Source organism: Lampetra planeri, chromosome 20 (genome assembly GCF_965212315.1).
Source record: "Lampetra planeri chromosome 20, kcLamPlan1.2.h2, whole genome shotgun sequence".
In the NCBI taxonomy this organism is placed as follows: Eukaryota; Metazoa; Chordata; class Hyperoartia; order Petromyzontiformes; family Petromyzontidae; genus Lampetra; species Lampetra planeri.
Genome location: NC_136126.1, coordinates 6794321 through 6821118, shown reverse-complemented (window position 1 = coordinate 6821118; position 26798 = coordinate 6794321). Strand labels below are relative to the sequence as shown.

At 42.7% G+C, this 26798-nt stretch overlaps 1 protein-coding gene across 2 annotated transcripts; it reads left to right on the top strand.

Moving 5' to 3' along the window:
* Positions 1–10660: 10660 nt before the first annotated feature.
* On the top strand, positions 10661–26125 carry LMO4 (LIM domain only 4). Of its 2 annotated transcripts, none has more exons than XM_078603437.1 (5): positions 10661–11281; positions 14360–14601; positions 20010–20106; positions 21139–21327; positions 25248–26125. In XM_078603437.1, the coding sequence occupies exons 2-5, from the start codon at positions 14381–14383 to the stop codon at positions 25254–25256; spliced, it is 516 nt and encodes a 171-aa protein (XP_078459563.1). In that variant the 5' UTR covers positions 10661–11281; positions 14360–14380; the 3' UTR covers positions 25257–26125. The 2 variants fall into 2 exon arrangements, with proteins under 2 accessions (XP_078459563.1, XP_078459564.1); XM_078603438.1 differs by having other exon boundaries at positions 10677–11281; positions 14363–14601.
* The last annotated feature ends 673 nt before the right edge of the window (positions 26126–26798 follow it).

The window sequence follows — 26798 nt, the reverse complement described above, 5'->3', positions numbered from 1 at the left end:
CATGTGCATATGCTCAACGTTATAGCGGAGCAAGAGGCTATGCAGCTATAGTGTTTGGCATATTTGAAGTACAATAGTTGGCATAAAAAAAAACTACTACCCGAATGCCGTCGGAATTTTTTTCAAACAATTAACTAAAAACTGAACGGAATTAGTTTTTTTTTTTATTTTGCCAGTTAAGGCTCACTGACCTAATATAGCTCTTTTTGAGAAGTGACCTGGCCAGCAATTATAACCCAATGAAGTGGCATTTCACGTGGATATTTATAGCAGCAAAATATTTTAAACGCATGTTTTTAAATGTGGAGGGGAAAAACTGTAGTACCCCGAGAAAAATCCACGTGACCACGGGGAGAACGTGCAAACTCCAAATATACAAGCGTCAGGGTCAGGATCGAACCCACGACCTCCTGTATACCAGGCAAAGTAGTTAACATCTCACCACCGTGGCAAGATGTTAACTATTCATTTGGAGGTTTTTTTTCTTCTTCTGTCTTTACATTTTTTTTATTAAATCTCACCCGGATACAAAAGAGCCAGTTTTAAAATATTATTCTGCTCAAAATCATGTTTTTATATGAGACTATAATAACCCCCCCCAAAAGTAATAAAAACGTTACAAGCAATCAAGAGAAAAGCAATGCAGGCGTTGTAATAATTTGTGGCTAATTTTTTTAAATGTGTGTTTTCAATCTTGACATGCCATTGTATAACAGTAATAGAGGCATTTCATATGGCTGTTATTCCCTGTGCATATAGCGCCGCAGCAGTGCAATAAAGTGCAAGGTGGTGAGAGGTCATCTCTCCCCATTACAATGTATACATCATTAAACATTTCTGGATCATGCATCACTATAGGTCTCACATTCAAAAACTGTCAATGCACCTTTTTTTTCTTATCCCAAGAGATCAAAATAAAAATATCATCTGCGAACAATTCCTAAACCCGGAATCTGGTTTGAATTTACACCGCCTTTCCTTCCACCCTATGCCTCCCCGACCCCCACCCTGCCCCCCAAGGGCTCCACAAGTGAAATATCCTGCCTGTGACATGCTACAAAAGAAATAATAATAGCTTTCTGATGACTGCACCAAAAAAAGTCTGCCTTTTTATCTCCTGGCGAGTGTGGACCAAGCTGCCAGGCAAAAAATGCTGCTGAAAGGGCATCTGATGGATGGAGTTGGCTTTTCTTGGGCAATTTCTGTATTTTTGCCGTATCCTTGCATCCGTGAAGAGTCATGAAATTGACCAGATGAGAGTCATTGTTCCCGATGGACAAAGCTGGCTCCAATTAAAACGCTATAATACGTTCCTGAATAACAAAATAATTAAAGTAAATAATAAAAAAACGAAACGTTCAATCTAACGGATCAATTTCAACGCAGCAGATTATTTGTAAGTTACCAAGAATGGTTCCATTCAGAGAAAAAAAACTATGCATGAATGTAATTAGTTGCATGTCACCTCCCATTAGCCAAATTTGTTTATACAAGATGTAGTATATTTAATTAGGCACAAGTGAAATGTTATGCTCCTATTGAATAAACAATTTTCCATGGTCTCATACAGGTGTAGGAAATGGGGTGATAACAAGTTCATTTACCACATTTCACTGTGTTTGTGAGACAGTCTCCCTTTGAACCAGATTGTATTACCCCGGTAGCAGTCACTGTGATTTTCTTTGCAAAGACGACTAATAATAAAATAATATTATTGGACACATACCAAGTTTCGACTAATACTTTCTTTACATTTTCGGCCTGGGTTGTGTGTGTGTTTATGTTTCATATAGATAACATACATATTTATGTTTCTACTGTTACTCGTAAATCTACAACTGATTTGTCATATATATTTGTTGTCTTGATAAAATATATTTTAAAAGTGTTACTTACATTTTTTTTTTATGAATTGCAGTTCAGAAGTGTCACTTAATTACAGCAATCTAAGAATCACTCGTAGGTCATCACATATTATGGTTATCGGGTCTATTAAAATTACAATGTGCCATCATGTGTGCACTGTGCTATCACAGATGGGTTGTGTAATGGTCATAGTGTTCCTAAAGAAACATATGGGGAAACATTATCTATACGAGATGCTCCTGATTTTGCTGCTGTTTCGTTCCCAGCAAATGAATCTCACACAGCACTCCTGTTTGCCACTATGCTTTATAAACCCACGGATACACCCACTGCACTGAGTGAGTAGCTATAAATCGTGGGCAGTAAAGGGGAAGCCTTTTGAATTGGGAGAATATGCCCGTGGCAGGGTCCTGGCTTAGGGCAGAAGTAAAATGAGCACTGCCCCTTAAAACAAAGTGGTATGTATTTCATACACAGAATAAAGCCATGCTGTGTGTGTGTGTGATTCTGTTCTCATCAATTGTATTATTGTGCAACGAAATCAACTGATACCAGGGGCCAGATAACAAGTAATTATTATTTTCCAAATTAGATTTCATCTGTGCTGAGGGCAAATGAAAGTGGAAATATAATATGTACATTCAATACGGTATTTGCGTGCAAACTGACCACATGCTATACATACACATACAACATACAATGTGCGTGAGATATTTTTCATAAAACTACTGTGTATAAAAGTCAGCTAGAAAATGTATCATGTTCTTCTTGAATGTTAATGGTCACACTGTTAAAGCTGAACTTTGCCAATCTCTGGTACGAATCTGTTAAACCATCGTGCTTACATATTTTCGTTTGAATTGCCAGGTACTGTAATGTATTTTTTCTTCCATAAAGAGCTCTCCTTCTACCACCATAGAACAGGTGGAAATGAATAAACATTGCAAGGTTCAAGGCATGGCCATGATGTATATACCTGCATAAATCTCACCAGGAAATAGACCATGGAATAAAAATACATTATATATTTTTTTACTTGATTCAAAAATAATAGAGCTGTAAAGTCATATGCGAACAGTGGGCACATAATAAATGGCATGGGACGAGCAGGTTTATCTATATCAAAGATTGAGGTTACAACCCGGCTCCGTGAAATATCAGAGGTAGTAGCCTGGAGCATCGGGAGGTGGCCACTTAATGCAGCCTTGATGTTGCCATCTTTTGTATAACAAACAGGCTGTCTGGTGCTAGTGACAGCAGGCTATCAACACGGCGCATAATGGCCGCATTACAAAAAGGACCAATACTTGTTGGCTCAACAAATAATGTGCAAGTTAAAGTTGAGCAGCAGGGGAAAAAAAGAAGCCATGTACCGAAAACCTTATATGACATTTTTGGCCAAAGAATGATGAGCTTGGTGTTTTCTTGTTCAAACGAGAGAGATATCTTGTTGAGGTTTTTAAAAAAAAGTAAAATGTATGCAGTACACAGACATACCAACGTAGATATGCAATGTGCCGTATTTCTGTACACACCGACATTCGTATGGGTGGAGTAGTAGCGCAGCGATTAGCACACCGCGCCACGAACCCAGCAACCCGAGTTTTGAGTCCCGATCACGACTGACATCAGTGGCGAGCGATATCTGTATCGGTCCCCCCCTGCCCCCCTGCCCCCCCCCCTGTCCCCTTCAACTGCTCCACACCGTCCTGCACTGACCAGTGTTGTGATGTGTGGCCAAACAACCTCCACGGCCGATGCAATGTGGGGAAGCCTTCATGCAGCGGTAGATAGAGAAAGGAATAGCAATTAGTACGTGTTTAATACGTGCACTCTTCATGTTGAGAATTAGAGATCGCGGTGCCAATGTGAGTTCTTCAGCTTGTGAATACAGTACGGTTGTTGATACTCTGCCTAGTCACCGTGAACAGGAACAAAGTATCGCTCTGCCTCGTAGTTCTCGTCGAACATTCTCTTGAATCTTACTTCTATTTAAACACAATTCATTTCCATGAGAGGAAATTGGCATTTTCTTGCATCGGTTTCCCATAAAGCAATTAAACCACGTATTTATGATCAGAGGTAATCAGAAATTGGGCATTATATCACATGACATTCAGGTTTTCCACGTAACAATCTGTTAAGTATCACATACCTTGGCACACCTGCAGAAAACATAACATTCAAGTGGTGCTGAAAGACTGAACATCTGCTTTAAAACTTTGCTTGAATTTATCCATGAATCATGAATATTTGGCCACAAATGCTGTCACGTTTCCTCCAGGAAAGTTCTGCTTTTGATTAAACATTCTGCTTACAGCAGCTCATACATCTTCATTTGGCCCTCTTTCACTTACGCACAAAAAATGATGGAAGGTGGATTATACCCCTCAGTTTATTTAATTAACTGAACCCCATCCTCGTCCCCTACTCAACGTGTAATGATGTTATCAAGGGATTTTCAATTCATTTTCAGCTTGTTGACTGGAGATAGGTCACGCTTGAAAAGTGCAGCCTCTTTATTCTGGATCGACCCACGTTCACCTTTCCCTCCCAACTACTCCCCCCCCCCCTTAGAGACTCATCACAATGGGACTCAATATGGGATTAGCAATCAGGGGATGGTGACGTGCAAAGAGCACGCACTTCGTTTAACACGACGCGCTCCTGAGAAAGATTATGCAGTGCTGGAGATCACGCTCGCCGTTTGTTATACCACTACCATCGATTTTCTTTTTTGTGAGCATTATTTTTTTTCAAGGAAGAGAAGAGAAAGGTAAACTCCAATTGACTGCGAATATAACAAGTTCTATGAATATCTTGAGCAACCAATCAGACAGGCAAGTAAGGTTTCACGCCTGAGCAATCGTAATTGCTTGCAAGAATGATGGGTTTTTTTCCGCAATGGCCTAAAGATGTGTTGCCTTTGGCTGACACCAACCATTCCTCTTGTCAGTTGTCACACGTCGTTTGATCTTTGCATCTTCAGACAACTGCATTGGTACACATATCCCAAGACAAAAGTACTGGTGCAATGCCACGGGTTACATTAGCACTAGTAATAGCCTGACAATGTCAGATTTCCATCAATGTTCTACCTCAGTTTACAGTTTCCTGCTTCTCAGCTTGAATGTGGTCACTGCAATCTTCGTGGTGGGATCATTATTGGACTTGAAGATGACAATGATATCCGCCCGGTGAATAGTAAAGATCTCATGACATGTTTTGCACGAGCAGGTAATTGAATATCTTGTCTTTGCAAAATTTACCTGCTTCTATAAGTAGCAGATCTCCTGCTATCAAAAAGAGACCTTTAAACTGAGTGCTGCAATTGCATTTTACAGCATTTCTCTGAATTATATTGAATCAATAAGTGCATTAAAATCTGATGAAAGGTTTTAAACCAGAAGCCCTCAAGCTGGCAGCCTTCCTAAAGCCCGTGTGCTGTGATAGCTTAAACATGTGCAAATATTTAACAGCACATTCTTTGCGTCCTTCGGCCAATCAAACGCAGCCTATTCACTGCAGCTTTAATGAGCAGGCAGTCTAAATTAGTGCACACTGTATAGGACACATCGGCTCTGCTGAAAACCTAATGAACAGGAAGCATATAACATGCAATCTTATGAAAAGTAATTGCTGACATGAGTTAAACTTCTTAATGGAAGAAACAAATGAAAAGCTTGATGGAAAAGGCACACACGAGTCAGCATCACGAGTTTAATATATGGTTGTTAATGCCCTGGCCTTTTCTCCAGTTACCGCTATCCAGCCAGGCTTCCAGAGACCGTCCCTCTGGGGCCCATTAACTGTCAGTGTCACATTTAACCGCCTTGGGGGTGGTGTTTCTACAGCTGCTCAGCTGCTTTTCCTTGTGTTTTTACAGGGGAAGGCTCACTACGCAATGAGAGCAGGTGGTGGCAATATGCTAAACCCAAACGCAGCATTGCTCTTAGTCTTCAAATGAAGCTTGGTTGTTCAGTTAATGTTGGGTTTGTGTTACTATATGAGCCCTCTGAAGATTAAGAATCAAAGTCGCGTTTGCCATTGATGAACTTTTCAGCTGCCACTAAAATAGAGACGCTAATAATTATTATTATATCGATCTGTCGTGGCGAGCACAGTATTACTGGACTCAGCTGAATACAGAACAGATGATGAATATTAATTATTATAATTATCAATGCGCCAGCTTACACAGACTGTATACAATTAAATACATGAAAGGGAAACTCAGAGTACGTGGCTATATATCTTACACACAGAGAGTTTTGTAGCAAAAGTCTCCAAGCCAACCTCTGGGACCCGTGTAACGTACACCTCACACACCTGGGGGGGTTACAGAACACCCTTGAAATGACCACAAGCACATGGTGAAGCTGTTCCAAGCCATGAGTCACCACCGTGCATTGAGCAACAGGCCCACTCCTGCCAACGGAACTTGATATGTTCTCCCTGAGATGGGCCAGATCTTTTAAACCTGGTTGTGTACACTATGGCTGTTAGCATACATTAGGGATGCTCCGCTTATGCTATTTATAGCGAGCGTATGTGCGCTTGCAGAAATCTGATGAGTTAAGGCACCAGTGAAAGGGGTAAATGGAAGAGTACTATAAGCAGGGGCATGGTTGTAATTTGTGACCAATGATAAGCCGAGCATCCGTGTTGACAATTGAAAAAAACAGTGATTGAGCTTAGATCAACAGATGTCATGCACTCAGTCAATCTATATAAAATGATCACCAGCCCCCCCACTCCTCTACTAGCTCTGTCAACTCTTCACATAACCACATAAAGAAGCGAGCCACTTACACGACTTGCGACAGAGACCATTGTCACGGTGGCTTGTGATGCCAGCCGTCACCCCGGACCAGATGAAGATAACCCGTCTCACAATCCATCCGTTCCATTTCGTTCCATTTACACTCATCATCCGGAATTCCGCTCCCGTCCCACTGAGCAAAAGAAGGAGGGTTGTGTTTTATCTCTACTTTAATCCCCAAAGTGCTTTTGCATGACACCAAAGGAGATGCCTGGCAGACAAGAGACCTATTATCTGTTTGAGTGTGGGGTGGGGGGGGAAATCTCTCGTGCATGCAACGGCTTAAAGCGTACAGTAAGCGAGGTGAAATTTTGCGTAAAAGATAAACACCTGTGTTCAGGTCTGCTTGTGCTGGTGTACTTAAAAAAAAACAAATCTCCATTCTTGTGATTTGTACGAATGATTGTTTTGGAAAAAAATCAGCTTTGTATTGCCAAACTAAAGCAACAGTGAGACACGAATTGGGTTGCAATTACAGTTGTGCGGTTTACGCTACTTAGTTCTGGACAGTTAGTTGATTGGAAGGTTGTTGGAGCAGGGTCAAGTGTGGGTACTCTTACGTCTGACCTTGGTGGAAGAGTAGGCCAAATATCCTCGAGTGGTGCTCTCGACCCACTCGAGGGCTCCCTCTTGTGGAAGCCCTTTTACCAGCAGCGGCGTGAGAATGCATTTGCAGGGCTGTCCCTTTACCATGACCACATTTATGTGCGCTGCTAAACTGAAAATGCTATATCATCATCAGCCTTGGGCAATGCACTGCTGGAAAGAGGTCTCAATAAGAAGCCACCACCTCCCGCGATGTAATAATCCACCCAGCTCCTGCACAGAAACTGATTTCATCACTCCATCTCCCATGGTGGTCATCCATCTCGGAAGCATTCCATTATTTGGCTGCAACTCCATTACAATTCTCGACCAGCGTCCATAATCCTATCTCGATACATGACATGCCAAAGCCTGCTTACTTAATAGTTTGGACGGTACCTTTTTTTTAAGCAATGCATGTTCTCTGATTCACGTGTTCTTTCTGTCTCTCAATATCACTTCAAGCATGCATCTCTCCATGCTCTCTTTGTACATTTGTCAGTTTTGTTCCATATTTTTTCAGTTAATGATCGTGTTTCTGAACAATATGTCATCGTAGATAGAACACACTGATCACAACTGTCTTCTCTCGTCACATTGCCCTCTTACTTTTCATAATAAAGTTCAGCTTTCCAAAGCACTCCAACCTGCTCTCCTCCACTTATCTATTTCATTTGTTTGATTCCAGTGCGGTGTCAGTAGCTGTCCCAGGTACATATACTCTGTCGTGTTTGCTTTTAGTATCCCTCTGACAGACATCTTCAATTTTGTAGCGAACTTGTTTGAACTTTGTTCTGTTCATAGTTATCCTGTACCCAACTTTTCAGCCTTTTTATATAACGTTATTGCAATTTCCTCTGCAGTTCATTCCCAATGGATGGTATAATGATTGTTGTCAGCAAATCTAAGATGATTAGTGTTTTGCCACATTAGCATTCATGCCTTAAAATGATCCAATCCAATTTTCTGAAAACATGCTCAGTCTTTTAATAACTTTGGGTGAAAGCACTTTAAAATCTAAATTGAAAACTAATTTCGTCAAAACGTATTTTTGTGTTGAGTTTGTTGTCCTTCCCCTGCACCTCCGATTTGCACGGTTGGCTACTTACGGTGTGAAAGAAGTTCATCATACATACAAAGCATGTCACCTTATCTGACTCCCCTTTAATACGTATGTTGGTACTTGCCTTAAGCAATCTGCGTGTGGACTTTTTCGTACTTGTAAATGTATTTTATTATTTCTAAATATTTTTTTACTCAGGCCTTGGTTTATGAGAGCTTGGATGACTGTCAGTTTATACTGAGTCGCATGTTTTCGCATAGTTTACCATTGCTAGGCACAATAGTAATTACATCTATACTCTATGGTTCTTTCAGTAAAGTCACGTTGATAGAAAAAAATATAAAAAGTTATTAAAAATCTCACGACGTTTCGATTTAAACGTCGTGATGTTTTTAATCTCTTTATTTTTAAATCCTTTATATTAAGTTCACTTGCTTGCTTGCTTGCGCGCTTATGACCGTGCAAATCTTTCGGTAAATTTTTAATCCACTTCCCGTGATCCAATCGAGCTGACATTTTGCACACAGACTCGTTGTGCGTGACAATTTATTTTCGTGAAATTTTTTTCCATAACGTTACACTTTTTAGGATTTTTTTTTATATTTAATTACCAATTGCTTAATGGTGGCAGGCAATCATCTGACCCATAGGTGGCAGCCATCTCAAGCCAGAGGACGAGAGGGCTCTAGCCGCCACACATATAAAGGATTTATAGTGAAAAACTTTGTTTTTACGGGCTAATTTTTTATTATTCTTTTTTCTATCTACGTGACTTTACTGAAAGAAGCATAGAGTAAGAATCACGAAAGTTTTAAGTCAGTAATTAAAATGCATTGGTATTTTTTCCAGAATATGATAAATAGCATGTATGTGGTCACTGGTAGAGAAAGCGTTCTGAAACTCTGCTCACTTCGGTGATTGCTTTGTCTCTAATTTGATCACTATTCTGTCCCCAATGATCTTCGTATATAATTATGAAGGAGTGGAATGTTACGCGTGACAAATGATTTATAACTAACCATCGACACAAGAATAAAAAGTCAGGTTTAAGCAATAACAGATGTGTTCGGCCTCTCCCCCATTGCATCTTCGGCCAACAATGCAAAATGAATGTCATTACTTGCGATTGTTGCATTGATGCAAGACGAATCACTAATAAAGCGACGTCAAGTTCAATACAAAATTAAATGTGCATCACAAACATGTTACATTGCACTTTGTCCTTTGCAAAGCACTGGGGCGATGACGGTGATAAAATACAATTCCATCATTCATCGTTGTCGTGATGACTATTCTTCGTGTTGAAGCTACAATGAAGATGCAATGGTAGGTTTCATCATTAGAGGGCGATGGTGTCCCAACATCTCCAGCCAGGGCATGCGGTTGTTGTGCGAGCAGCAGCAGCAGTCCATCCACAAAGTGCAGCAACAACTTCCCCCTTTCACGTGGCGAGCGAGATCGCTTTTTTTTAGTTTACGGTCTATGGATCCCACTTACAGCCATAGTGTGGCCATAAAGCCGTGTTATTACTTCGTGTTAACGTATACGTGCATATTAGAATTCAATACACGCCGCTCGCTGCGCGAAGGGGGCAATTAGTATGCCGTGTATTGCCGCAGTCATCAGCACTTTGCAAACGTTGGTAGGTGACACGTGGAGACTGCGTGGCTTATCACACCGCCGCCAACAACTTGACACAAGGTGCAAGCCGACAAAGCTCTTGCCCAGCTGCAATGTGCAATCGCTTCTCGAGCGATGAATCTCATCGCCAAATACAGTCGATTCAATCAAAATAAATATCTCACACACAAAACCCACCGCCGACACGTGCGACGCTCAACATTCGAAAAAAATATGTTTGTTGTTTTAATCGCCTAATATCCGCGTCAACGTCAGGCGAATGAAAAGAGTCATTGACAGTTAATTAACTGTTATCTCGTCTCCTCGCTCCTATGGCCGTTCTTGTTTATTTTGAGAGCTGTCACCTGTAATGAGTGAATGAATGAATGGAGGGTGGGGGGTAGGGAGGAGGGGTTCCACCCCCCCCCACACGCCCCCCCCCCCCAGTCTACTTCCCGCTCCGCCTTCTACAACCAGAGGTGGGCCTTGATGCTCCGCCGCCTCCGCGTCAAACGGACGCAGCCGATTGGCTTTTACCTTGAGACCACGCCCCCTGTCGCCGTTCACGCGATGCGATTGGCCGCCGGCCTCCCTCCCCCTCCCCCTCTGACGGGGGCGGGTGGACGTGTGTGGGGGCGTGGCCAGATTCGCCCCGCCCAACCCGCCGTGGCGATGACGTAACGCCTTAAATAGCGCGGGAAGGGAAAGGTGCGTGCGGCAGTGGCAGCAGCAGCAGTGGTGGCAGTAGCAGCAGCAGCAGTGCGGTGCAAGCCTCCTCCTCCTCAACCCGCGCTTTAGCCGACCACGCGGTCTTACCGAAGCGCTCGCCCTCCCTCATAGTCGCTTAAAGCCTTGCTGCTGCCGTTGCTGTTGTTATTGGAGAAACGTGGAAAGAAAACAACTTGCGATTTAGCACCCAACCCCCCCTTCCCCTTATCAACCACCCCCCCGGATTTGAGAGGGGTTTGTCAGTTTTCAGAGCGCCGCAGAGGGAACTATTGAATCGCCGATAGCAATTACGACGACTGTACCTCACGGGGGGGGTGTGGGGTGGTGTGTGGGGTGGTATAGCGTAGCCGCGAACGGTTGAATCTTGATTTAGGGGAGCGAGCGACGAGATCTATAGATGGTACAATACCCATTTATCACAAAATCTGGATTTCCTTTGGCCGTCTGCTGTAGTCGGCTGGCCAAACACGAAGCGTGTTGTCTGACGAAGCAGCGGCCCCGTGTCTCCTACTGCATAAGCGGCGACTGAAAGGAAACTGCTGCCGATTGCTGCTGCTGCTGATCGTCTAAGAGTTACGGGAGCACAGATCCAACATGTGAGTTGTTTTTACCCCCCCCCCATCCACCTTCGGGATTGTTGCGTGCATGGCTTGTAACTTTATAACCTTCTCTCCATTGCCCCCTCCTCACGTGTGCCGCCTTCGTTTTCCCGCTCCTCGTTGTCGTGTTGTGTTGGCACACCAATCATAGCAGCAGCAGCAGTAACCACGAGATATGTTCACGAGCTCCACACATCAATGGCGAAGAGGGTCTTTGCTGCTAACAATTACGAGAGTGCTTAGGCAGAGAGAGAGAGAGATGGTTCGTGCACTTTTGCTCTGCTTCCTCCTCCTCCGTCGAAGGTGCGCAAGCAACAACTTGCATACAGTTGGCCTGTGCTTTGGGTTTTAATGACCACAATCTCACTACCGTGGCTTTATATACATCAGATGTTTTCCCACAAATATCAGAATCGTAACAGCAGCAGAGTGCGTATGCCTGTAGTGCGCGTGTGTTGCTACTTTTAAAACCATGGTGGGAGATGTGGGTGGTGGTGGTGTATTTGTAGGTTATGGGAACCAACCCCGTGTATATATCTGTTTAGTTCCACGGAAGAATTAAATCTATAAATCACCGGCCCGCCCCCCCCCCTTTTTTTGCGAGCTTATTTGATTGCTTCAATTTGTTAGGAATGTGCATCCAATTACTCGTGGCTGAGCGATTACTCGACGCTCTGTGGCGGTGCGAGAGGGCCGGGCGGGCAGACGCTCATTAAAAGGTGCGCACAACACAACGGCACTAATTGCTGACGTCTTTAAAGGCTCCGTGCTACTTGCTGCTGCTGCTGCTGGCTCGGGGTTGTTAGTCATCTCTTGAGCAAGGAAGGATGGGGTGGGTGGGTGGAGTGGGGTGAGGGGCCCAAACGTGTTTTTGTTGTTGTGCTTGAGACGTGCTGCTGGTTGGGTGCTAGTGTATGTCAGTGGTGTGGTGGTGGTTTGTGTTGTCTCTGTTGTGGTGGTGTGGTGCTGGTTGGGGCTAGTTTGTGTTGTGGTGGGGCGCTGGTTGGGGCTAGTTTGTGTTGTGGTGTGGTGGGTCGCTGGCTGTGTGTCTCTGTTGTGGTGTGGTGCTGGTTGGGGCTAGTTTGTGTTGTGGTGGGGCGCTGGTTGGGGCTAGTTTGTGTTGTGGTGTGGTGGGTCGCTGGCTGTGTGTCTCTGTTGTGGTGTGGTGCTGGTTGGGGCTAGTTTGTGTTGTGGTGTGGTGGGTCGCTGGTTGTGTGTGTCTCTATGCTGTGGTTCTGGTTGGGGCTTGTGTGTTATGGTGGGGTACTCGTTGCGGTGTGTGTGTCTGTTCTGGTGGGGTAGTACTAGTTGGCTAGTGCGTGTGTGTGTGTTGTGGTGGGGCGCTGGTTGGGAGTCGTGTGTGTTGTGGTGGGGTGGTACTAGTTGGCTAGTGTGTGTGTGTGTTGTGGTGGGGTAGTACTAGTTGGCTAGTGTGTGTCTGTTGTGGTGGGGTACTGGTGAGAGCTGTTGTATGTGGTGGCGGACTACTAACAACATTTGCCCCCCAAACGTTCTCTTCAAGGCTATACGGGCCGTCCTTGTGTGTTCCAAGGTGCCTCGCTCTAAACAGCACCTGCCCCCAACAGTCTGTTCAATGCTGTACGGGGGAACTTTTGTTCCAACCAACAAGCAATCATTAATGGATTGCAATTAAATGCTGCTGGTATGCTTGGCTTTTGGGTTTGGGATTTGGTGGAGGCTGTTTGGGTTTGAGTGAGGCTGCTCTTCCGGGGCTGTCTAAAAAGTAGAATTGTATAGTTATTAACAGACCCTCCCCCCACACCCTACGTTCACTAGGGTGGAGATGTGATCTACTTAATGTGTGACTGTACAGTAGTGAAGATTGAATAGTCGTAATGTGTGGTATAACAGTAAACACTCGTTCGTTGGGAACAGTGGTAACGTGGTCTTCGTGTGTAAGTGTACAGGAAAGACTCCTCCTACTTTGTGAATAGAGTAGGAATGTGGCCTTGGTGTATAGTAATTACCAAAGTAATTAAAGGACACCCCCTACATTGAATAGGTGGCAATGCTGTGTGTGTGTGCTGCTGGTATTGTCGTTGGAGCAGCAGCGTGCTTGTGGGCGAGTGCGTGCGCTAGTTTAGCTTAGTGGGGGGGGGAGGGGAGTCTTCTCTGCATATGTTCACCTTTGTAGTTGGAGAGTTTGATGTTGGCGTCATTGAATACCCATTGATTTAGGCGTGAATGACAGCTGTTGTGTTTGGGCTGAATCTCGCGTTCGCGTCGGTGTGCGGAACGTGCGGTGCCTACAGCGCTCTTGCACCAGAATATAATTTTGTTCAAGGTGTCAACTTGCGAAAGAGATTTTTTCCCCCCAATTACATCTCAATGGGTTGACACCTGTTTGCGAATCCATGATGGATTTTGTAGTACGTTCGCGTATATACATATATATTGTGCGTAAATACACGCGGTGTTATGTAAACAGTATTGTGTGTCATGCGCTTGAAATTTAGCAGTGTCATTCACTCAAAACCCACGCGCTCCCTTGAATGTCTCTGTTTAATTTCCCTCGGTGGCGAGACGTTAACTACCTCGCCTGGTACGCAGGAGGTCGTGGGTTCGATCCCGACCCTGACGCCTCTATATTTGTCGTTAGCATGTTCTTCCCGTGGTCGCGTATATTTTTTATGTGGGTCCTCCGGTTTTCCCCTCCACATTTAGAAACATGTTTTTGGAGTATTTGGCTGATGTACATTTCTACATGATAAGCCACAGGTCGCTTCTGAAAAAGCACTATACAGCTCCGTGTGGGCCTTAGCTGGTAAAATAAAAAAATATAAATATACTTGGATCCACCAAATTCCACCATCGCAACTTTGCCTCCACCCATCCCTGACCACACACACACCTCTCCACTCTTCCCCAACTCCCCTATCATCTTCTCCAACCCCCTCTCCTCCTTCCTGCCCATTGAACCACTCAACCGCCCACTCTTCCATCCACCTTCACTCCCACCAACACCGACCCCACATAAACTCCTTTTCCGCGCCCATCATCCTGCTCTGTTGTCGTTCCATGTGTGTGTGTGTGCATGGTGGTGGGCTCCTCCAGAAGTGTCCACTCCTGCTCGGGATGGTGAACAGCCAGTGCCCCGAGCCGCAGGCCACCGGGCCCCCCAAGCGGTGTGCCGGCTGCGGTGGGAAAATTGCTGACCGGTTCCTGCTCTACTCAATGGATTGTTACTGGCACAGCCGCTGCCTCAAGTGCTCTTGCTGCCAGGCGCAGCTTGGAGACCTGGGCACGTCGTGCTACACCCGTCAGGGCATGATCCTGTGTCGCGACGACTACATCAGGTTGGTGGTTTATAACCCGCGCGCAGGAGAGCTGTCGCTCCGTGTTTACAATGGGATGTCATACGTGCCACTTAAATGTGCACCTTTAATAAAACATTCAACTCAACATTGTTTTGCTGCCGCTTAAGTCCATCTCTCGCAAGCACACACACACTCACATTCTTAAGTCTGGAAAATGCCTGCGGCTCAGAGAGCCAAAGTCAGTTTTTTCTGATGAGATAAGACCACACGAAAAGTTTATTGGGCAATATATTTATGAAGTGCACCTTGCACAGCCAATGTGGTTTTGTAGAGGCCAAACATTCTGAACTTGTGGGCCCATAAGCCACATTACTTAAATCCAGTTTGTAATCTTCTAGCAACTTTTCTTTTCAATATTTACTGGATTCTCAATCTGCAAAGCATGGGTAACATGCAGTTGTGTAGGTTAATTGTTGATTGGTTTGAGGTGTGGGTATACCACCCTGAACAACACTGAGTGGACTAAGTGTTTGCAGTCAAGTTGCAGAGGCCGTCTTGCCAGCAGTGACACTAGCACAATGTAAAGAACATACATGATAAGCCTTTTACGTTCTTGCAGTTGCAAACAAATACCGTGATGAAGTATTCTAATGCACAGTATTTTTTTGTAGTCAGGCTTGTCCATAAAATGTTGGCTAAAGGTAGTAATACTTATGACCTGGGGAGAGTCTGCACTCTCCTGGTGTAGTAAAGCAATCAAGGAACAATTTATTGTATCTTTAATTGATCCCTCGTACATTAGAGGCAAACCTAATTCTCGGTGTATGGTAAGGCAGATATTTAAAAAAATGTATTTTCTCACGGTGGAAATGTTACATTTATACTATTGCACTTGTACATATTTCTCCTTTCAAAGTGAGGTTTCGGCAAGAAATCAGATTGTGTACTTTAAGTATAAGCTGCGTATATATAACAAAAACATTATTATCGAGAAGTACGTAGACTTTGACATGGCCCAGCGGTAGCACATTCGCTGCTAGTTGCAGAGGTTCACGGTTCGAATCAAGCAGCCGCCCTTATTATTGCTGGTGGTGTGCATTAACCATACATTTACGTGCCCTCTGCTTCACAGTGAACATTAAGGCTTTCCTGACGTCATTCGCAAGAGTAGGCCATTGTGTGCTGGCATCAGGGTCCAAATTCGCCTCCTTTGAATGTTAGCCGCCAATTATTCAATTGAGATTATACATGGCAATCACCGGCAGACTAATGCCCCAGGTCACTCTTACATACGACTCATCCTGGTCTGTATGTGTGTATTGTATGTTGAGATATATATGTTGAACTTTCGCACGGAATGTAGCCAACCGTGCTAATCGGAGGTGGACAAACAAAATACGCTCAATCTGGAATTGGAATTAAACATATGTTTGCATAATCTGGATGCATTAAGAGTGTTATGTAAATAGTTGTCGACTGATGTATTTAATAATAAACATTAATTTTAATAATTGTATAATACTTCCATTTATTATAGGGATTGATTTGGACCAAGGCAGCTGCAAAAGCTAAACATTGGTACATTTGCTGGCTTATGTGCACAAGATGCACAGTGTACAACAAGAGCTTGTGTAGAAACTTAGCCGTATTTTACCACTTAAGATATTACTGAAACATTCGACACACGACATCTTGGGAAAAGGTGTTTAATAGTCCTGTAAATAATTCCTTATATTGTAACTTTGAATGACACTGGTTATATGCAGCGGAGTTTAATAAAACTGGTGGCAGGAAGTTAACAAAAATAAAAATGTGTGAGTGTGACTGCTGCCAACTACTGTACAGTCATTTGTAAACTTCTTAGCGCGTTGCCAGCACACCTGCATCAGGGTCCAATATATATTAAAGTTTTCAGTCATAAGCCTTCTGGCCATAGCAACCTGGAAAAATATACAAGTTTTGACTGTTGCTGAAGCACATATATAGTGCTCCAATTCACTCGTTTGATAATTGTTGAACTGGTAATGAATTTTTTTTGTAGGCACTGGAATCTCTTGATGCAGGTGGTCAAGCAATTTCAATATTAAATGGAAATGGAGCAGTAGGGTAGCTCAAAGTTTCTCGTTGGGCTTTGTTTAGGGGTAATTCAATCATTGAGATATAAAACCACAAGCAGTAATCCAACTCCGCGGTGCCTTTGGGTTTTAATGGGAAATTTAGAATAGGAGATGACCACACTGATAAACGGACATGGTAAAATTGAGCCAAAGGCTTTACTCTTGGGATTACGTAATGAAAAAATAAAGATCCCATCAGATGAAGTAGGAGCACGGCTCACCTGCTCTGGATATACAGTGGCTGAGGTTGATGGATCGTCCGAGAGAGGGGACTTGTATCCACATATCTATCGTCCATCACCAGTGTTTTGTTAACCATCAGGTCAAGGCATTTCAAGGCATTATGCTGAGCAGGTGTACAGCCATTCAAAATGCAGCCTAATCTCTCGTAAAGTAATCGGTTCGTGTTGTATGTAAAGCCTATAATGATTTTCTAAATTAATTACGAAGCCCTTGCATCTTTTAATCTCATTGTTATCTTGTGCTAGTGGAATTGCATTAAATGTTAGGCTGCGATAGGAGACATTATTTTCATCCACCAGTACAGGGTGCTGAATTTATGGTACAAAATTTAATGCCATTTTATGGAAAACATTCATTTTAATTTTAGAACGTTATTAAGCCGTTCACGTGACTCACAAAATCTGGGTTTCTTTTATTCATTTAATCCACGCATGACTGACTTGAATTGGCATGTTATTAAGTCTGGTATAACCGTGTGCCTGAAAAAAATAGATCACCAAGAAGGCATATTGGACTAATAGGCACGGTTGCTATTTAGTGGTGTTATTTTTCATTTGATTAATAGCAAATAAAAAAATGTTTACGAAAATTAATTGTGTTCGCGTAGGACATGTACAGTATTGGAAGTGGAGGAGGGACACGGTGGTGGGGTGAGCGGGGATTGAGGGCAATGGACCGCCAAAGCAATGAACCGCCACCGTATGTGGTATCCCTTGTGCGGAGTTAATAAATCAGTAGTCACCGCAAAGTCAGCAGTGGTATAATTGAAAAATTAGGCTGGAGGCGACAAGTGGCCTGTTTACAGGTAAGTGATTTATGATGTAATAAGCAGTGAAGCGTCTAGGCAGATAAGATCAGCCCCATGCCTTGAGGGGGTGTGGGGGGTAGGGGAGTGCCCAGCCACACGGGCAGTCTGGAGCCAGAGATAAATAGGAAGGACGGGGCCCACTAGGCCTCGTGCAATATAAAGTACAATAGGCAGCCACTCCGAGTAATAAAGCAACTTTATCATGAGCGCACACAGCTGGCGACTGTAATAATGGCTTTCGGAAGAAAATATTAAAGCGGGTTTGCATTTAGCTCTTAACTAATTAAAAAGTAATGAATATTTAAACAAAATATGCCAATGTGTATAATATTGTATGTCAAGTACATCAATTTACAGCATTATTATTTAATATCCTTTTATAGGTTTTTACTATGGCCTATACTCAGGTAGCCCTTTTGTCATTGAACATTATTATGATTATTATTCTTCTCTGGACGTCTGAAATCTCCTGTAATTTTAAACACCCCGAGGTCAAAAGGCGTCGTCAATTTGGAGATCGTTTGATGCCATTTGCGTCCTGTCCGTGTGTCGCTTTGCGAGCCTTGCTTTGGCATTGCGCGGTTGGTTGTTCGGGTGTTTTGAGTGAAAATCTGTCGCCGATATTCCACACACAGTCGCAGAAATCTATAGCCAACAGAACACTGTGACGGGGCAGGGAGGGAGCGTGAATGCACCGGTGCGTAGCGGCTGCGATAAGCGTGTCCTTCACCCCTGTGCCCGTAATTCTTTTCCGAATCCTGGCTGGATTAAGTCTGATCCCCATCTAGATGGATGCATCTAGTTGTAAAGAGATGATTGAATGAAGTGCATGATAAAAACATTAAAAACAGTTCTGTGGAACGGTCATTTTTCGAAGTGTCTCGTGGCACAGAATAAAATAAACCACCAGCTGAATCTTTGTCCGTCGATAATTAGTATGAAGTGGCTAGAATGGTGGGAGGGGGGGGAAGTGTTCCCACTATTTATTTACATAACAATGTGTGGTCTGTCTGTGTGGCGGTTGATAAATTCTGTTGTCTCGCCACTGCTTATTAAAAGTAATTGCTAAAAATGCGCCTGCAGCCAAACGGGCCTGTTTACCTGCTATACTAAAGTCAATGCAAACGAAAAACGGCGTTATATTTGCTCTTATTATTTTAATTGGTAAAACATATATGCTTGCTAATTTTTTGAAATTAATTATAGTTTCTAAAAACTATGGCATCTTGCGTATTCAACGCCGCAATGTGAAACGTGTAAACAGAGTTAGTATTTTAAACGTAAGATGGTTAAGTTTGCAGCACATGAATTTAAACCTAAAGATAAACGGCTGTAGTGGGATAACGGCATGTATACATGTGCCTTCTTATGGCGAAAGGTAATTAAGTTACATGGTGTTATGCCGATAAGATAATGCCATTAGCTCTGATTGGCGGTTCATGGGAAATGTGGACAAAGAAAGCCCTGGGGATGTTTTTTTTTATAATTCATTCTCAGTTAAATAAAACCCAAGAAGGGACTGATATATATCTTGAATGCAGCTTTCAATTCGAGGTAAATGATCCATGTTCGTTGGTTTACAATTTCAGGCAAAATTAACTAGAATTTTTTTTTGAAAAATGTAATGCACATTAATCACCCCGCAGCTCACCCTTTTAAAATTTAAACTGCATACATTGCTAACTAATGCTCGCAATTGCAGGTCACTTATTAAAGTGCAATTTGGACGTGTGTTTATATTTCGGAGTGGACTCGTTTAACGCGGAAGCGCATCTTGCATTAAAATATATAAAACAACGCGGCAAGGCAAAACGCACACGAGCACGATATTGTTTGAGAAATATTCCTGCTTTACAAATGCCTTAATTCTCTTTCACCAAATACGTGTTTGTGTCTTTGCTTTATTTCTTTTAAAGGTTGACGTTTAGCATTGTCAATACGATCGCTTGATTATTTGTTGGCATCGAAATGAGCAATAAAATTGGTAGAATACAAGTTGGACTCTCTTTGTGGGTTAAACCGTTTGCTCGCAATTACACGCGTGCGCTATTTTAGATTTTGGCACGCATACTTTTAAAAGCATGCCAGGTGCTCGCACACAACACGAGTGTTTGGGTTGCAGCTTGGGGTTCTCGTGACACGTCGTTTTGCTTCGCAAGGCCTCCATCTAGCAGTGGATTACAAGAGGGATGTAAATTATTTATTAATTTGAAACGTGACTTTGCACGTACAAGCAAGTTGTGCCGTTGGTGACCCTGTTCAAAATCGCTGTTTTTCAGGATGTTTGGAAGCAGTGGAGCCTGCAACGCTTGTGGCCAGTCTATCCCAGCCAGCGAGCTGGTCATGAAGACGCAGGGCAACGTCTACCATCTCAAGGTGAGCACTGCCGTCGGATATCAATTTCAGTGATTTCATTCTATTGCCAGTGCGCTCGGGCAGCGGAGGGGAGTAGGAGCGAGTGAGGTAGGGGGACGAGAATCGGCTTGTGTCATTCCTTGTTAGTGTGCCCACGCATTGTGTACTCCAGCCATCTTATACTACTGGCACGTTTGTAGCTGCAAATAGCTTCAACAGTCTGAAATGGTTCATTACATTTCATGTACTTTATTACCGTTATACATTTTCTTTGGACCAGATAGGAAGTGGAGGTAATGAGAATTTAACAATGAAGTCGTAATCACATTTTCCCATATTGGCACTGACCTCCGGATGCTTGGCAGTTGCTCGGCAACACGGGTGGAGGCATACAACACATGTTTAAAGCGCATCTTGTGGCAGAGTAAAACGGTTATAACGAGGCAATAGGGCAATTTAAATTCTATGAAAAGCTTTCCACGTTTTGCGGATAATTTAGTGCCGGATTGCTATTCATCCCCGAGCCGTACGCTTTACAAACAGGACATTTTAAATTGAAAAATTAGATCAATCTCCACGGGGTCTTGGCAAAGTCTGTTGGCTTGGACTGCTAAACTTAACATAGCAAATAAACATTGCAATATAAAATCATTGTTGTAGCGTTTTTTTACTTCCACATAATACTTAAATGTTAAATTCTCTTGTTGGTCATCCTCGTAGCTTTTTTAACGTTAGATGTAACCTCGTGGTTAAAGACAGCGGTTTGGATCATCACTGCGATTTTTCCATCGTGTCAATCGACATGCCTGTGGAGTGAAGTGGTGAGGTTGTGGGGTGTGGGGAGCAGAGGGGATCGGGGTCATGAAAGGTCCACATGGGTGGTAGAGTGCAGTTTTGTGGTGTTTGTTGGGAGTGCAATGTGGTGGAGGAGGGTGTTTTAAAAACCGATGTTGTTGACGGACACATTTCCTGTTGCCTAAATTCCTCCCCTTCTGTGTGTGTGTGTGCGCGCTTGTGCGCGTGCGTGGGTTTTTGTTTTTTTCTCCTGCGCAGTGTTTTGCCTGTGCCACGTGCCGGACCCGGCTGGTTCCGGGCGATCGGTTCCACTATGTTAACGGCAGCTTGTTCTGCGAGCATGACCGACCGGCGGGCCCAGGCCCACTCACCGCCCACAGGGGCACCCTGGGTGACGGCAGCCTGCCCAGCCACCCACTGGCACCACACACGCTTGCGGATCAAAAGGTGAGCCCCCACCACTTCCACTTAAGACACTGATGCCCCCCTTACCCTCATGATTAACCCCATGGGCTTAACCCTGAAAAGGTGAGGTTCTCATCCCCTCATTTACTACCTGTGCTTCCTCACCTTAATTTGGACAGCTGACAATGTCTTCGCCTACATTTAACCGTAACCTATGCCCTTTTTAAATTGGAGAATGCGCCCCCCCCCTCAGTTCTGCAGTTTTATAACAAGAAGGTTATATACACACAGTGCCCTTGTATCATTCTGGGATGTCGTAAAACCCCATGACACGATGATATGATTTTACAGTGGTCGAGAAATTTGAAAAAAACACACTTTTTTTAAAACTAATTTTTTCGTCTGCCAAACAAGAATCTGGCTCTGAACCTGACTGTAGCAGCACGTAAAAAGGACATTGGAGTGTTTTCCAGAGAAAATTGGTTGAAAGTTTTTATCCAAAGAAAATCAATAGCGGTGGATTTAAGAGTTTCTGTGTGTGACTTTAAAGGTCATGGTCTGGAGCTTCATTAGTTTCCCATGGAGATTATACCACTAATGTGTACTTTTTTGGCAAGTAAAGCTTTAATCGGTGGATACACAAGTGGGCTATGGTATTTGTCCATATATATGTGTGCAATGTGAAATCCTAGTCGGCCCCAAACACCAATTCCCTATGTATTACAAACATAATCTGTCTTCGGCGGTCTAGTCAATTTAGCACTTGCTACATAATACATCATTGAGGTTTATACACGTATATCTCACTGCTGTGCGCAAAGATAGGCGAATGGTAAGAGTTAAAATGGAATGGGAAATTTCCAATGACACGAATAGAGCCTGGAGTTTATCCTTGCGTAAATTTGTGGCCTGCAGCAAAGCACTAAATCAAACTCTTAAGCAATTTGCATAGGGCTAATTAAAATGTAATGGGCATATTGAATTTATTTGCCACCCAATAGTATTTGCAGGACTCATTCAACTGTTGCACATACTTTAGCGTGGGAATATTGTGTTGCGAGACCATTTAGAGTAAGAGGAAGACATTATCATAAATCCTTAGGCGTGGGCATTGTGTTTGATCAACTAAAAACGTCTTGGAAAATATTTTAGTCGGATTTTATGAAAACGTCTGCTTGGCGACTCACTGTAAAAAAAAGTAAAATTGTATATTTCTTGACAGCATAAAAGGAGTCTCTTGTTTTACATTTGCACCCTCTCCTTTGCATTTCACAGCACATGTCATTGTCACAGCCATGCATCATGGGGTTTTAATTTCAGCAATTGGGTAAACAATGTCTACATGCTCTGCACGATCTCTTGGTGCCAACTTCGCCCCATTTTAAATGAAGCTGTCCAGCACTAACGTGTAGCTGCATTGTAGCCGCTCTGATTAACATGGTTTCATAAGTCCCACTTTTTTTTACTACCTTTTTATTATCGTCAGGACAAGCAATTTTTTAAGCGTAGTACCCCCCACTTCCGTTATGCCGCAAACACTGACCTCAACATCCATCATCGGTTGACAGTCGGACGTCTGCATTATCATAAGCATTGCTCCTAATCCAACCTTGTAATTTTATGTCCTATTTCACATGGCTTTTGAAAGCTTGGTAACATTCCCTACCTGAAAGCATCTTTGCGAATCCATATTAAGGATAGTGCCTCGCAAAGTCAAGGGCCGCATTACTCACTACTCGATGGCGTCTTGGTTTGCAGTGTGTAGTTATGAAACTCTTGAGTGGGATAATTAGGTCTGTGCGTTGGCGAGTTTTGATTTGTAGCGTGTCATCTATGCCTACCGTGGGTGTGAGTTAAAAAGTGATTTAGTGTTGCGAATTGTTCACGCACATTTATAGTAATTGATACAACCGCTCAGGTAGCGTGTGTGGGTTTTTGCGCAGACAGGCTGATGAGACGATTGTTCACGTGATAATTGATTCAAATATATTAACGTAGTAGATGTAAACGTACGACTTCATCAGCGTGCTTAAGTTATTACGGAACCAATCATTGTGAGCTTTCAAAATAATTTCATGCTTGAAATTTCAGTGTGGTGCGTGCCATACATCCCCTGCGGTTGAACATTATATTTTACTTCTGCGACAACACCTTGAGCTAGGAAAACCCGAGACATTAAAATACGATTCCCAAAGTCTCTGATTATATGTATAGTGTATCAGCCAATTTACATATAACCCAAAATAGGCATCTGAAACTTCACATTGTTAGAACCCAGCGATCCCACACAACAAAACTGAGTGCTAAGATATGTCTGCAGATACTGCGCGCGAGGTAATATTTCTTTAACTTTTGCTGGATTGATCATATCTCCACATGTCAGTTTGGAGGAACCATAAGGTCGCATTTGTCAACAAACTCCAAACGAGTGGGAAAAAAACCCCAGGATATCTTGAAGATACACATGTGACCGAGCCTGTTACGATTTGAGAAGGCTTTTTTGCTCTCTTTGATGTTGTGACCCACATGTGGTTAAGCTTTCTACTGTTTCAGCCCATTGTACATAATTGATGAGTTGACCAGGGGCAGTTTTTAAACTAAACATTGGCTCAGCCGCACAATGCAGATATGGGGGTTTGTGGCGTTTTGCAAATTTAAAACTAAAAAAATCTAAAGAAAATAAATATTAAATGCGCATTGTAGTTATGGTGTATCATTGCTATGATATTTTTTTATAGTGCAATAAATTAGGTTTTATTGGTCAATCAAAGCATAGTCATTTATATCACATCAATCTGCATAAGCAACCCATGGAAGTGTCAGAGGTATATTTATTGATTCATTATACACGATTGAGCAATGCAACACGTGTATACTGGCAGCGTTCTCTACGTTGAGGCAGGTACATGTGTAGTGACAATTTATTTTTAAATTCTCCACAATCTTCTCGTTTTACCCCTCCACGAATAAAAATTTCAAGTGTGGTGTAATATTTCCATGTAACTGAAGCAGGAAAGTTTTTAAAGTTGAGAAACACGTCATAGATACTTATTAAACACGGTCACATTTTGAGAATGTTGTAATGTTTGCATTTAACCTTTGAGACAGATTTGATAGAAAAAAAAATATTTGGCTTCATGTCTGACGTAAATCGATGTTTTAAAGAAACACTTTTAAAAGTAAATGCATAACAATCTGAACCACATGCCGTAGCGACGCTTAGAAGTTGTAGTTTGCACGTGCCTTATTGGAGTTTTCTGCAAATGACAAGAGTTCTGTAAAAAGCGATTGCAGCATGTGTGAGTGGTGGGGTCTTTTTTTTTTAGTAATCTTAAAGTTGAAACAACAAAAAAGTTAACTTCTCGTATGGCTTAAAACGAGTTGGGAGACCGGATAGAAGAATTATTTAAGTGATAGGTGCTTTGCCTCGCAGTGTGCACAGTGTAGGAAGCATTGCTTTTGTGTGGAGCTAAACAGAGGGCAATTCAGCCCCAACATCTGGCAGATGCATGCACACAGACCCCACTGTTCAACCCCCTGTGCTTTAATGAACAAAACATTCAATTGGGGGAAAACAGTAAACCCCTTTCTTTGGATGCATATTGCTCCATTTGGGTTGGGATTGGATAAATCCCGTGGAAAATAAGCGAGTCGCCAAAGGCGAATTTGCTGGTTGCTTAAGTGGTTACAGCTAAACCAATATGATGCAAGCAGGCTTTTGAGATTTAAAAGAGGGTTTAGAACAAAAAAAAAGAAAGGGAAATAAATAAAAGGAACGCTACATTGACTAAAAACCTAAACATCGCAGTGCGTGCCTGCATGCATGTGGCCTGTGCCCCACAAAGCAAATCGTGAAGCAGAATTGTGCTTGTGTTTTTTTTTTTCCTCCTTTGTACAGAATGCCTGGCAAATGGTTTTCTTTGCACTTATTCGTTTCTTTGTATCAAACCATCTTGTTTCAGGTGTGTTGAAGAGATGGGAGCCTGAGACTCGGTGCCTTGATTTTGCCTGCAGATGGCTGAACCTATCACACGCCCCGACGCCGCAGTTGTACAGAGTTGTTGGGGATGGTGGGGGGGGGAAAGGGGGGCAGAGTTGTTTGTCCTGTGTGGGTTTCCCATTACTGCCTGCTAATTACCCATGCCTGAATGTTTCCATTGTCGGGGAGGGACAGGGCTGGGGTAACCGCTTAATGAGGCCCCGCAGCCAATCCACCCAATGTCCTGTATCCAGAGCTAATTAGCCGCTTGAATGTTAATTTGCTAATTAGCAGAGTGAATGTTAATTAACACACCTAATGACTATTCTTCATCCGTGACTCCATGCTAATCAAAAGTTTATCAGAGTAATTATCTATCCTTGCATCTATGGCATAATTAGTTCATTAAGATACAGTAGGCGGAGAATATATCATAATAACCACATAATGCATTTGACATTACTGGGTACAATAAGCCTTATTAATTTTCACACTTCTGCACTATTATCTTCCTAGTCCAGCTGCGCATACTTTGCTTTTTAATGATCAAGTCTTTATTTTCCACGGCATGTGATGGGTCTGTGATTATGCCCGTTTTGGTAATTTTATCTGTAAATATTAAGTAACCTTTTTCCGTTGCTGTGCCATCGTTTAAACCCTAGCCTTAGAAAGCCCCCTGGCATTGGTTTGGGTCCATTGGGTGTATCTATCGCACGTTGACTGGCACAGAGAAAAAAATAAACCCTGTTGTGGTTGCCCTGTCAGTTTCCTTAATTGTACATTGCTTTTTTTGTTATGTACAGAATCTTATTTGGAATTGTTTAGATAACAATGAAATAAAGGGATTTGTATTATATTAAACACGCGTTGCTGTCTTTGTTTTAGAACATTGTCATCGCTCGCATACTTGGAAGCACTTAAAACGTGTCGCAGTATATCTTATGCAGGTGTTGCATAACGCAATTGCCATAATTAAAATTGAGTGCTTTATAGCCTGTCGGCAGGTGATGGTTAATAATTTGGCTACATCGTCACAACACAAAGGCTATATGCTAATATGTTAAAAGTTTGGCATCATGTTGTGCTCTAGATTAAAAAAAATGTTTTTTCAATATATTACAGCCAAAAAATAAGCATGCTTAAGGCTGCACAATATAATTAAATCATTGCAACAGATACAAAAAAAAATACCATACACCCACGCACACAAATTGACATTTCATACTTGCTTTCATACCTAATAATCCATCGTGTTAGTGACAGAAAAGGAAACGCATATCCGCTGTGCTCGCGCTTTGATGTGTTGGTGTGTTTAACAACGTGACTAAGCTTCACATTTCAATTCCAACAGCCATTTGCAGCATCAATTCATTAAATCGGTAATATCATCACGCCGGAGCCCAGCGGACTTGTTGAGGTTTAGATCACCTGCTGTTGCACAACGGCGTGTGGGTTTTTGTGTGGCAATTCTTGCCTCGTGAGATTTAGCAGAATTCCAGATTCCTGATTGCAAGGTTAGACATCATCGGTATCT

Excerpts from the sequence above, each read along its gene's own strand:
- LMO4 (XM_078603437.1), top strand. The coding sequence starts at position 14,381 with ATGGTGAACAGCCAGTGCCCCGAGCCGCAGGCCACCGGGCCCCCCAAG. Across the intron at positions 14,602-20,009 it reads TGTCGCGACGACTACATCAG|GATGTTTGGAAGCAGTGGAG; the intron begins GTTGGTGGTTTA and ends GCTGTTTTTCAG. Across the intron at positions 20,107-21,138 it reads GCAACGTCTACCATCTCAAG|TGTTTTGCCTGTGCCACGTG; the intron begins GTGAGCACTGCC and ends TCTCCTGCGCAG.